General features: G+C 39.9%; 1 protein-coding gene across 1 annotated transcript in view; it reads right to left on the bottom strand.

The window, feature by feature from the left end:
- Positions 1 to 4,133: 4,133 nt before the first annotated feature.
- Positions 4,134 to 13,678, bottom strand: part of kiaa1549la (KIAA1549-like a) — a 131,872-nt gene continuing 122,327 nt past the window's right edge. Inside the window, exons 18-24 of the mRNA XM_037683361.1 lie at positions 11,896 to 12,137; positions 11,475 to 11,640; positions 10,050 to 10,147; positions 6,330 to 6,481; positions 6,092 to 6,246; positions 5,950 to 6,006; positions 4,134 to 4,326 (exon numbers count right to left, since the gene is read on the bottom strand). Of these exons, the coding sequence (XP_037539289.1) occupies positions 5,977 to 6,006; positions 6,092 to 6,246; positions 6,330 to 6,481; positions 10,050 to 10,147; positions 11,475 to 11,640; positions 11,896 to 12,137 (843 nt within the window). The 3' untranslated portion in view covers positions 4,134 to 4,326; positions 5,950 to 5,976. The remainder of the gene's footprint in view (positions 4,327 to 5,949; positions 6,007 to 6,091; positions 6,247 to 6,329; positions 6,482 to 10,049; positions 10,148 to 11,474; positions 11,641 to 11,895; positions 12,138 to 13,678) is intronic.

Here is a 13,678-nt window from a genome sequence, read left to right as displayed (position 1 = left end):
ATTCACACTGTTGTGATCCATTTTCTTCTGTATGCTTTTTGACGTGGTTCTCGTCCCACCATTTTTAAGCTATTTCAACAAATCGTAAATCAAAATGTTCAGCTCGTTCTGTACGATCCTGCTATGACTTTAGGTATTGGTGCAACTTTAGCTTTTTGAAATATTTAGCCTTTTCTGACACTTTTTTCCCCTCAAAGAAAATGAATTGAGCTCATTTTACATCCTTCAAATCTTTAGATCTGTTTACAACCTTTTACTGCTCTTTTCACATTTTGTTCTGGTTCAGCTTCTTTCAGCTTCCTGGTGCAAATTTAAACTTTAGTTTCAGCTATTTTCAGCTGTTTTTGCTCATTTCAGCTTCAAATAACTTCCACCTTTTTGTGGCCATTTCGTTTTCTTTCAGCGTAATAGGGAAAACATGTTTGTTCTGCTTTCTTCTGCTAATTTAAGCTTGTTCTACTTTTTCAGCTACCTTTTTGTTAGCATTTTTAAGCTATATTAAGCTGTTTTTAGATAAATTTGTTATTTATGGTAATTTCTGCTACTTTCAGCCTAATTAACTTATTTCTGCTAATTTTAGCTTGTTATGCTCCTTTCAGCTTATTTCTACTAGTTTTAGCCTTTTCTGATATTTCAGCTACTAGTTAGCTGTTTGTATGCTAAATTTAGCTTTTTCAGCTAATTCCATATTTTTGGAGCTCATTTTAGCTTCTTCCACTTCCTCCTAGTAGTTTGTTTCTTTTTGCCTTTTCAACTACTGTCAACTTTATTTATTTATTTTCAGATTTCATCTTTTTTAGCTAATTTCCTAATGTTTGTGCTCATTTCTAAAATTCAGCAAAAATGTGTTCTTTCTGCTTTCTTCTGCTAAGTTAGGCTTGCTCATCCATTTCAGCTACAATTCAGCGTGTTTTTAGCTAATTTCAGCTGTTTTTCAGCAAGTTCTTCTGCAACAAGCATTCACACTGCATTTTTGCAGGAAATTCAGTTTCTCTAGTTTTTTTATTTGGACTTGACCTTTTTCTGCCAAACCTTAGCCGTAAAAACCTTATTTCTTTTCTTATGAATTGATCTCCCTAGAAATTGTTGTTCCTTTTTATCATCGCTTCTAAAAGTTTTATATTTGGTATCGTTTTGACTCAGCACTGTAATCTGCAGCTGGTTTATTAAGCTAACTAGGCGATGTTAATATATGGCTATAATCTCCTTTACTAACATCTAAATGACAAGAAGCTTTAAATACAGTGTGCTCAAAGAATCCCCCCACAGTAAAAATAAGGTTAAATAAACTTGTTGACATTCTTTATACTAAAATATTGCATTGTTTCCACTATTTTATGGCTATTAGCTTTGATGTACTTCACTTTTAACTGTCTGGGTTTCAGAATGTCACGTGTTCATTATGAGACACCAGATGAAGCTGAAATATTGAGTTACAGAAACAGTCGGACCATCAGTCATCATAACAAGAAACTAAAAAGGAAAAATGGCGTTTGAATCAATGTCAAGCAAAGTTTCCCTCCCACGCTACTTGCATAAATCTTTTTCAGTAAATCATCTGCTATTTACAGCGATACATGTTACAAATCTGAGCCATCTGAGTCTGTTGGACAATTACATCGGAGTCCAATGGCCAAATATCCAACCTGTCCCCAGAAAGACCAAAATAACAAGAACTCTGGGTTTCTAATTACAGAAGAATACAACGGACATCTTTCAAGTAAAACAGTGGTTTGTTCTCTAAGAAAACTGACGTGTTCACGTAACAAAAGAAAACTGAGTCGAAATCACTTGCGTAGCAGCGGGATCGTTGCTCTGCAGCACCACAAGTCAAAGAATGTGCACACGTTGTGGAAAATGTGAATAAAACCAAAATGCAATGATTTGCAAATCCCATAAATTCATATATTATTTGCAGTACAACAAAACAAACAGGTCAACTGGTTTGACTAACACGTTTTTTTTGGGGTGGGGACTCATTTAGAATTTATTGTCAGGAACACATTTCAACAAATGGGGAAACAAGAGGCTGTAAAGTAATAATAATTAAAAAAAAAAACATCTGGAGGATGTTTTGAAAGCGTCATTTGGGAATGGGTCAGTGGGAGGGCTGGGTGCTTAAAAAAAGCATTTTAGAGCATCTGAATCTCTCAGAAGTAAAGATGGGCAGAGGTTCACCGGTCTGTTAAAACTCTCATAAATGTGGAACAATTTCAGAAGAAAGTTCCTTTACGGAAAATTGTGAATACTTTGAACATCTACAGTTCATAATATCAAATATTTCAAGACGCTGTAGAAATCTCTGAGCTCAAAGAACGAAGCTGAAAGGCAATATTGGACGGTTGGCATCTTCGGGCCCCCAGGGGCCACTGCAAAATAAACCTCAGGTCTGGTTATGTTCTGGGTTCAGGAACACTTCCACCAATCATTGCCTATAAACACAGTCCACTGTGTCATCCACAAATGCTCTATTAAAGCTCTATCAGGCAAAGAAGAACTCAAATGTGAACACCCCCCAGAACCGCTGCCATCTTCTCTGGACCGAAGTTCATTTAAAATGATCCGAGGTGAAGTCCAGAACTGTTCTGTGGTGAGATGGATTCAAATTCAAAATATATTTTTAGCAACAACTGACGCCACTTCCTCCGTGCTGATGAAACCCATCCAGTTTATTATCAGCACAGAGGTCAAAAGTCTGCCTCTCTGATGGTATAGGGGTGCATTAGTGCCTCTAACTTGAGCAGCTTATATATCTGAAAAGGCTCTATCAATCCAGAAAAGACTGAAGAACCACATGCTCTTATCCAGGGAATGTCTTGTATAAACAGTGAGATAATGATAAACCACATCCTTCACATCAGAATGGCTTTGAAGCTCCAGAACCGGTCTCGCCAGGTCCAGACTGTTGTTAAAGAAAGGAACCACGGACCTGGAGCAACTTCTTTGAGAAGTTTTGCTGTCATAAGGTGTTATATTTTTTATTGTTCCCCACCAAAAGTGCTGTTTTTTTTTTTTTTTGTATAAACCTTTGATGTTATAAATAAAATGTGGATTTGTTAAGATTTGTTAAGATTGGGGAGTGGTGGCGCAGAGGTTAGAGAGGTGGGCTTGTGATCCGAAGATCGCCGGTTCACGCCCCGGCCCCGACAACATCAAAATTGTGGGTGGGATAGGTGAAACACACACACTTGCCCCCACCCTCATTCGCCCCACTCTGGGCCCATGAGCAAGGCCCTTAACCCCCACCATGTGCTCCCTAAAACAGGTCTCTCTTGAAAATGAGTTCTCGTGGCTCAATGAGACTAACCTGGATAAATAAAGGCTAAAAAAAAATAAAAAAAAAATAAAATAAAAAATTACAAATCCTTGCATTCAGTTGTTTTTTACATTTTACACAACGTCCCAACTTTGTTGGAATCGAGGCTGTAATTAGTGAGATTGACTCAGCTGACAAACGTCGTAAAATGACCGACAGAACACAGCGACCAATTCTTCTTTTCATCACTGAACTGAACGAAGACAAAAGGGAAAGAATTGGTTTTTAAAGGATTAGAAAAGCCATCGTATCCACAGACAACTAGAAGCCACCGATTTCTCTGCCTCAGAGAATGAAACATCTTTTTTTTTGCCTTGAAACAAAGTGAGTGAAACAGCAGCACTCACGACGTCGCTTGTACACAATAATCCATTGATAATAATCAATGCACAAAAATATAAGACAAAAGCACACAGATATCCAAAAACTAAAGTTGAGACAGCTCAGGGTGAGATTTTTTCTTCTTCTTTTGTTTCTTTTTCGTCACTCAAGTTTAAAATACACAGATATTCCAGCTGTAAAATTTAGATTCATCAAAAAAAAAAGCACAGTTTTACGTCAGTTCAGCTTTCCTGGCTCCAAGGTGGATCTCATAGGCGAGTCCAGGGTGGTCCAGACCAGTTCGGTCCGTTCCAGTCATGGCTGGGGGCAGTAAAGGACTGATAACTGTGTGCCATCGAGTGCTGCTGGAAGTGTCCCACGAGGCTGTGCTGAGTCCTGTGTGACGGGCCTCTGGCTGCGCACCAGAGAGGCAGTCCACGATGGAGAGCCATACGGGCCAGAACGGGCCCGAGAGAGGCCAGGGGCTCAGAATACAGAGAGGGAGACTCACGTCTGAGGAGCTCATTAATACAAAGAGTGAAGATTTGTTTGTGTGTGTGTGTGGAGGGTGGCAGAGGAGCTGTGGATGACGAAACGAGGTGAGGTGAGAGATGAAGGCCAGGCAGATGGACGAAGGCTGGGAGGGGTGAAGATCCAGAGGGTGGTCCGAGGGAAGGAGGTCGTCAGCGCTGCAAGAGAGACACACCTGGGAGTAAATGTTCTGCTTCTTCAGAGTCCAGTCAGAGTAAAACAAACATGTTCGTTTCAACTTCATGATCATTCACAATCGTCTCCGCCTGCTTTTCAGTTCTGTTAAGAAAAGAAAAGAAAAACTCACGCGAGAACAAAAACGAGACTTTCTTTGTGTCATTTTTAATGATCTCAGCCTGTTTTCGTCCGTCTGGCAGAGAGACTAATTACAACCACAAGCTCTGCTGATGGTGCTTGAATATGAGAAGGAAGAAGAAAACAGCAGTTTAGTCCTGAACATGAAGTTTCTGCTGGATTTAAAGCATCAGAAAGTTTCCTTAGAGAGCTTCTGTTGCTGCTGTTGTCCAATAAACAAACAAAAACATCTGGTTCTGTACTGATATACATCTGTTCTAATGCATGACACATACGCTGCCAGGTTCATTCAGTATCATACTCAAAGTTTGGCACTTCAGCTTCAGTTACTCCAACAAGATAAATGTGTTTGATCAGATTAAATTTAGTCCAATCATTTCTCCATCCACTGCAAGCTCACAAGATTAAATTATCCTTTAATCTGGCTGTAGATCACCTCATCCAGGTGCAGCTTTGGCTCCGTCAGATGTTCGATCTTGCCAGTTGTTCACATGCAGGCTGACTTACAGCCCAGATAAAGCTGCTGTCTGACTCAGACAGCCCGTTGTCTGACAAAATGTTCAATTTTACACAAGTGGAAATAATCTGTTATTTATTTGAAACAAACACAAAAAGTCACGTCAGTAAAGTGGATGCATTTAAATCAAGCCAAGTAGGATGGCTGTGTATGCGTATTTTTATTGACTTGCTTCTTATTCTGCAAGATGAACTGAATAAATTTAATCAAAATGTTGAAGCTTATAAAGGACAAAAAAAAGTTTGTCCCCTGCTGGTTGATAAAACCATTAGAAAAATATGAATAGAAAAGAATGTTTGTAGTTTTGGACGAGTGTTTTTCTGGACTGGAATGGAACGGGGAATAAAAGTTATAAAATATTCAAGTGGGTAAGAATTACACTGTGGAGAACAGAGGTATGTTGTTTTGTTTGTTTTTTGCCTGAGGCAGCGCAGAGTGACAGATCCTGGTGAGTGGAGGGAGCCACTTGATCCACCACCAGGTGCAATGGCACAGCCAGGGGGTGGCCAGTGGTGGCCTTGGCCACCATAGAATAATCTTCAGCCACCCCAGTCATTTAAGGAATGTTTTTAAGAAAAATAAAAATTAGAAAAAATTGTTTCCTCAAATAATTGGAGAGGCGAATTCAGATATATATGGCGGTGGCCATCTTGGATTTTAACATGGCGACCCAATTGTTAAAAGGCACCTGTCATACACTAGATGCAGCCACACACCAAAATGGAAAAGGGTAGCTCTCTTATTTTTTTAAGTTATGCTCTCAACATTCACAGGTAGATGAATGGATGTACGGAGAGTATTTCCAATTCCCCTTTTTCGCTCTGCGACGGGGGACAATAAATGGATAGACCTAAATAAACCTGCACATTTCAGGTGCATGATTACATAAATAAGAAGTTAAACCAGCGTGTATTTATATATAGTGATGTGCAGAGATCAGCTGACCCACCTCGTTGCAGAGTGTTTCTGTTCGACTTCAGCAGATGGTTTCCAGGTGTCGTGAGTTCTGCAGAGAGAAGTGAAAGAAGACCCTGACTCGGTAAAAAAATCCTCCCGCAGAAACTGTTTACGGCAACGGCACAAAATCTTACAGGTGTGTCGTTCCACTGCTGCGGCAGGTCTTCAGGTTCAGGTGGGTAGGACATCCAGGATGGGCTCCGGTAGGAGGATGGCGGAGACATGACGAAGTAATCTGAGTATCCCGGACGGTTGGCCGAGATAGCGTACACCGCAGTGATTGGGTTTCCTGTAAGGTGGAACAAAGTGTGTTATTAAGCTCGCAGCCAGTCTCTGTCCTCTGCGGTTCATGGTGCAAACGCTGCGTCCTGCCTGAGTAGTTGCTGATGGACTGATCAACGGACACGGCGGGGAAGGGCGTCCTGGAGAGGGGCAGGTAGGGAGCGCCGTTGTGCTGCTGGGCCTGCAGCTCTGACGCCTCAGACACACGAGGCTTCAGACTCACATCAGGGGTGGAGCTGTTACTGTGGAGGAGACGCCAATGTTAGTCAGACACACAAAAACTCAGAAGCACAAAACTATAACTCCAAGACGTGAGTCTCTCTGAACTTTGAGCATCTGCAACCAAGACTGGACATGTTTTGAGGGGCAACGTCTTGGAAAACATGGCCTGATTTTTTTGTGCACAGCTTGCAAAGCTGTATTCTTGCCTGTGCACATTATCTTGTTGTCCACTCCAGCAAAGTTACAACCACCTCAGCTTGTTTTGTACCCACATGTTCATCATTTCATCACCTGGAGTAAATTTAAGACATAAAGAGAGGCAGATTCAGACCACCTTATGTGAGGAAACAGAGATCCCCCACAAACTTTGCAAGACATTCTGGACACTCTTTAATAAATGTCGTTCACCAGCTATTCCCAGCTCAGTTACATGTATTAACTACGAAGAAGACCAGAACCAGGAAGTTGAAACCACAAAATACGAGCTCCCCCTAGTGGATGGCAGCAGTATAACTTCTAAATTTTCCTAAATGTAAAATAAAAGTGACATTTGTCCCATTAAAAACTAAAAATACACTTCATGTCAATTATTTAGATGTTGAATTTTGTTGATTCATGCAGTTCCTACCTTGTGGCTGTTTGTATAAATCACTTTTTTTTTACAGGTTTAGATTTAATGAGTTTTTTAGGCTTTAAACAGTGTCATGTTCATGTGTCAGCATGTTAAGCGAGTTAGGAGGGTGTGAGGGCGGGGCTTTTATATCAAGGGTGCAGTCCCACGTCTTGAAGGATCCTGAATACACAGGCTCTGAAAAAGTAAAATAAAATTAAAAAAACATGACGGGTCCCAAAAGCAAACAATTTAGTTTCAGTTCTGAGCAACAGGGGAAGCTGATCTTTTTAATGCCGATGATCGCAGCCCAGTGAGTCACTACTTTCAGCTTTATGACAAGTGATGGCAAGAACAAGGTTGGTCTTGAAATACAAAATGAGACAAAAATCGGAAGATTTCATAAAATTATACAAATTACCGTATGCTGTTCATGATGACTTTCACAAGGTTTTAATTGCTTGTCACTATAAAGGGAAAGCAATCTTTCAATTGTCTGTATGTGGGCACTCGTGTGTCTGCTGGTATATCTGCGGTCAAAATGTCTAATGAACATTATTATTGTCTAATAATTATTATTAAAAAGAATGAATTAGCTTTTAGATTAGCCCAAATTAAGATGGACACCACTCACCAATTTGTCTTAGGAAAAGCAAAGAAGGCTAAAAGTTAGATCACTTTAAAAATACTGAGCTTGAATTTGGTGTGCTAGTAGTTGCACATCACACCAAACAAACTGGATGATACACATGACAAAATATTTCAGTTTAAAACTTTGGCATTAACCCTGTTTGTCTGTTAGCAAAATATTTTGTGAACCACTGGACAGATTTGAATGAAACATCTGGATGTGCAGCTACAACTCACTAACATTTAGAGTCAACTTCATTCAAGATGGCCGCTGCAGGTAATTGACCTTAAAAAACAAAAATGGTAATCATTCAGTCACTTGTATAGATACTGAGTTAAATTTGATGTGGTGGTAACTGAGAGTCATTATCAGTCCATTATGTGATTGGCTCCAGAACCCATAAGAATTTACTTTTTTTTTCGTTCTCAGATCTTAAAATGATTTTATTTTAAAACTTTGGCATGAAAGGCGATGTGCGGGAACACGGAGGATGTTACAGCTCGGCAGAGGACAGATGAGGTCACTGATGGACCTCGGAGCCGTTATGCACAGAGCACATAAACGCTGCACGCTGCATACTAAAGAGGAATCACCATGCTGCACTCCTCCTCCCTGAGGACACACAGGAGCTGATGTGCGCAGAGCCAGCTGATTAACCTCTAAAACACCACTTTAAATAAGAATAATTGGTCACACAGTTCTGATTTTAAATAAAAATCATGATAATTAGAGAGTTATGACAAACAGCCGTGCCCCTTGTCAAAAATAATAGATCCTACATCTTTTTTTTTAAATAAAATTATAGATATATAATTTTATGTCTTGGTAGTAAACTACATTTCCCTCCCAGCTGTCTTATAAAACATTTTTTCCCATCACTCCGCAGATGTTCACAGCTGGAGTTTTACTCCTGCCAGGTTTTATTTTATTAATTTTAATATTTGTCCACTAGATGGGGATCGTGCTCCTTTCATGGAAACCATTTAGCAGCCAGTCAGTCACTTTGCAGAGCTAAAGTGCCCAGCAACTGTGCACGCAGAAGATGCTCCAGTCACGTGATGAAGACTAACATCTGAGCCACTTAAATTATGCTGATTCAGCATTCACACCGATTTACATGATTTCTGTGAGTTTTTGCACAATTTGTATTATTTTAGTCATTTATATATATATAAATGTTCAGCAAATTTGAGAGATGGACGCTTTTGTTTTTTTGTGTAACCCTTTGATATAAAAATAATCTCTTTGATAGTCTCTTATGAAGCCTTCTGGATGGAAGGTGAAACATTTCAGCACAAAAAAAAAGAAACTGTCAAGACCTGACTGAAAATTGTTGGATTGTATACCTGGATTATTGAGCATGGACTTTGTTGGTTTTGAACCAGTTTGACATGACTGTCGAGAGGGAGAGGACTGGCACCGGAGGAGGGGGCGTGCCAAAGAGACCATCTTAGCACCAACAAAACTGGTTTGTTCCACTTTGGAGTAAGCTGTTTGGGGAAGAATCAGTTTTGTGTTGTGTGTTTCCTTGACTGATGAAGTCTTCTGGATGGAAGGTGAAACATTTCAGCACAAAAAAAAAGAAACTGTCCAAATGACCTGACTGAAAATTGTTGGATTGTATACCTGGATTATTGAGCATGGACTTTGTTGCTTCTGATTTGAGCTTTTTGCTAGCCTTTGATACTTTAAGCACAGCTTTTGCTGTTTTTAGCTTTAATCAGAATTCTGTTATAAGCGTTGCTACTTTTAACCTCTGGTGAGCCTTTTGCTACTTTTAGCTTTTAGGTAGCTTTTTGCATTTAGGTTGTAGCTAACCTTTGAGTATGTCTAACTACCCGGTTGTCTCATGCAAACTGGTTTTTCTAGCTTTTTTGCTAGTTTAATCTTTCAGACTTTTGCTTTCAGCTTCTGGCTAGCCTTCTGCCTAGACTTTTGATAATTTTAGCTTTTAGTTAGCTAGTGTTTTGCTTCTTTCAGCTGTAACACATAGGTTTCAGTTTCTTTAAATTTCAGCAAAGTTTTTCCGTTGCATTTTTGCAGAAAATGCCATTTCTAATAACTTGATGTGTTTCCACATTTATTGTTTATAGGTTAATATTGTATGTTAGATTTCTGAGGTTTGTTTTAGCCCCCAAGTTGCATTTTGATTGGATAGAATATGCCACGCGTGATTGTTCTCAGTAAATTGGATCTTGGTTTGAATATCTTAATGGGCCAAATGTTCAACACAGAAGGTTTTATAAATATTGTTGTTTACCGAGAGGACGGAGCGTTTGTTCTTCTGCTTTTCTGTATGTAACGTCTCTTAAATGAATAGTTGTCTGTATTTAGATGAGTGTGTTACCATCGTATTGAGGTCCCAGGTGGTGGTCCTGGTCTGGAGGGGATTAGTGGCGGGGGAGAACCGATGCCCATATCAGGAAGCTGGGTAAACCGAAAACCCTGTGGAGGATAAAAATAGTCTTAATCATTTACTGAACATCTGGACTTGATGTAAACAATACACAGAAACTGATTTATCCAGGAGGAAATATACTGAACCACATCACACAAACAGGATTTCAAATTGCAAATGTAGTTTTCCTTTTTGGCGTCAGCGTCATTAATCACCTTAAAACTCCCCCATCACTGAAAAGCGGAAGGCAGCGCGAGCACTGACAGCAGTAACCAAAGTGTCACATGATAGCTAAATAGCTGCATGCAAAGATTTAAACACATTTTTTGTTGTTGTGAGAAAGGGACCCTTAAAAGATAATACTTCATGTGATGGTTAACATGACAAATTGACATGCCATACATGGAGAAAACAAACAAAAACTGAATACCGCGATATTGTAAAGACACATATTTACTGGTATTGTTGGATTTTAAGCTCAAAGTATCAAAATGCTAAATCAAATGTAAAAGAACAAATAGAGCAGATCTGCTTCTTACTGAAACAAACATGAAAACATAATGACAGCTGTGCAGGAGCTCAGGACTAAACCTTCAATCACAGCTGACAAACTGACAGTGTGCTGCAGCTTACCTGTCTGCACAGATTCTTGGTCCTGAAGGAGCAGCAAAGCTTCTTCAAATTTAAACAAATGCAACTTTATGAATCATATTGCTGAGTGACTCTGCAGCAGGTCTGAAATCAACTTAGAGAAGAGACCAAATGACACATTTGGCTCCTTGTGTCAAAGTATTTAAACCTTTTAGAGGTTTAAAAATGTGTGCTGAATAATGTCTCGACTGTGTAAAGAAGGAACCAGTTAAAGCTGCAGAACCAGAAAGAACAGGCGTACTCCGTGTATTTGGAGAAAAATTGTTTGAATAGAGTGAAAGAGTGACAGACCTTGTATGGTGCAATAATTTGTATATTAACGTTTTTAAAGAGCCTGAGATGATCTACATGGACATACAGGTGAAGATTCTCAGTCGTCAGTGGTGGAGCCACGGGGTGGCCAATGGTGGCCGTGGCCTTAATCTTTGGCCACCCCAACCATTTGAGGAAACGATAAGCAAAAACTAGAAAGCCAAGTTTCTTCAAATGATTGTGGCGGCCGGGTTACATACTGTATGTGGTCATCTTAGATTTGGGCGTGGCAAGCCAATATGTAATAGTGACCTTTCTCATGCTTAGATGCAGCCACACACCAAAATGGAAGTTATTTTCTAAGTTATAAAGCTCACAAGCCGTGAAGTAAATGTTTTGTTTTAAACTAACTTATTAGGAAAAAATGGGTGAGAGCAAAGTTGATCTAAGACAGTTTCTGGCTGTGCTTACTGGTTTAGGCAGGCTACACTGGTGCATGTCCTCGTAGCCTGCGCTCCTCTGCCGGCCTCCACAGGGGTGGTTCATGGTCCCCGGGGCGCTGGTCACCCCGTCACCGTAGTGGCTTGAATGGGTCGGATTGTAGACACTGTGAGCGTGGTGGTGGTGATGGTGGTGGCTGGTGTTGAGAAGAAAATATAATGAAAACACAAAACCAACACAGAATACTGTTTACTTGTTCTGTTTTTTATTTTCCTCTCTGCTGCTCAGGCTGAGAATCTGTTCTACTTTGTGAGGAACAGATTGGGAGTGGGCTGCTGAAAACAGAGTTCACACTCAGCGCCAGGCGACCTCTCTCTTTTCTACACAATACTAACAACAATGCAGATGTGCTCGCTGCGAGACGAAGCATCGCTTAGAAATAAAAATTTACTTGGTTGGAGGCGAAGGGGGGTCATGGTCCGGAGGTGCCAGGCTGAAAGCGTTGCCAAGCAACATGTGCATTTGCGTGCGGACCTCGTCAATGGACGGCTGCGAACTGAGTGTGGAGGAGTCGGAGCCGCGGTGAGCTTTCACCCCTAAACTGCTGTTCCCGGTTCCAGTGGATCCACCTCCGTAGCCCAGAGAGCTCATCAGACGGTCCATGTTGGTCTCCTCAAACGGTTCCGGTTCGCCCTGCGAAGGAAGCGCATATACAGTACTCACTCAGACTAGAACGTAGGAGATTTCTGGAAATAACTTTTAGGACTCAAACTTTTTAACACCATCTGACCCGTTAATGTCTGATTCCGTCATAAAAATGTGCAACAAACGGTACAATTTCATTCTACGATGTCCCAGTTTCTATAGCAGCACTCTTTGTAGCTTGTTCAAAAAGTCAGAGCTAACATGTCTGTATGAACAGTCAGGATGCTTGCCTACATATGAACTCAATATTTATAGTTAAAACTTTACCCTTTGCTTCGAGGGCTCTTAAGGTGCCTGTGATATGTGTTTCCTACAAATACAAAAAGTAGAAAAAAAAACATCTGAATATTTAAGGAGTCTGGCAAAATACACACGATTTTTTTTTTACCAATTTTGTCACATAACGTATATTTTTGTTCAACTTGTTATTTTCTGGGCCTTTAAATAAAACGTCTGAACCTTGCAAAGGTGTTTTCATCGTTGACCCTGTGATTACATAACAAAACCCCTGCATAAATTACTGCTCTGTCCTAAATTTAATATAAGCAGAATAGGAATACAGCTGTTGTTGCTTCCGTGTATAAACATAAAAATCTGGTTTACCCCCATGAAAATAATTTCCATCCAGTCTGAGTTCATTTAGGATAATAATAGAGTGGAAGTTTGTCGTTTATAGAGTGGTGTTTAAATGACAGTGGAGGTTTGAACATTATTGTGTTCATATTTGCTCAAGCGTGCTGGTCGTCCTCATGCAGAAGTTTCACATCTGATTTTTGACGAGCTGCAGAGAGTACCGTCACAAACTGGAACGCTGTGAATTGAAAATGGCTGCAGTGTTGTTTATTTATTTGTTCCGTTCTTCCTGATTTATTTTTTTCTGCAGACATTTTGTCTCCTTCTCACTGCTGCCGGGATCAGCTCAACATCTCAGCAAGGGTGTGAAGACGAGCAGTGGCACATGACACAACTTCCATATGTACGCATTAGGCTACACTGATTTAGTAGACAGTTTCATTCAAACATTAGATAAGTATGTATTTAATTACACAGTTTGCTGCGTTCAACATGTAATTTCAATGATTCGTAGTGAAATTTTGACAGTAACCCACAGAAATGGCAGTTTCTGTAAAATTTCATCATGTCTGAAACCAAAAAAAAAAAAAAAAACAACTGTAATATTGAACATTTTAATGTAAACCTTTTTTTTTTTTGTATAAATACAATGAAAGTGTGGATTTATAAATTTAATTATTTTCTTAAATATGTTGAGGGCCTTCCCAAAAGCTCAGAGCTCCATGTTTCGATCCCACCCACTCTAAATCAACACCCTGGAGAGTCTGTGAGTGAGCTGAGTCTTCTCTGCTGACAGTGAAGTCCTGACCAGTGACAAAGAATCTTCAAACATGTTTCTGCCCGGTGACAAAAACTCTAAATATTCTAATTGGATAATTACATTTTCATGAATTTAAAATGTTTTTGTTTTTTTAGTTTTGTTTTTTATGCTCAACTGCAAAATTGTTTTCAGAAAC

This window comes from Nematolebias whitei, chromosome 10 (assembly GCF_014905685.2).
Source record: "Nematolebias whitei isolate Nwh7 chromosome 10, NemWhi1, whole genome shotgun sequence".
In the NCBI taxonomy this organism is placed as follows: domain Eukaryota; kingdom Metazoa; phylum Chordata; class Actinopteri; order Cyprinodontiformes; family Rivulidae; genus Nematolebias; species Nematolebias whitei.
The sequence above is the reverse complement of the archived record's forward strand: the minus strand, read 5'-3'. Positions and strand labels throughout refer to the sequence as shown.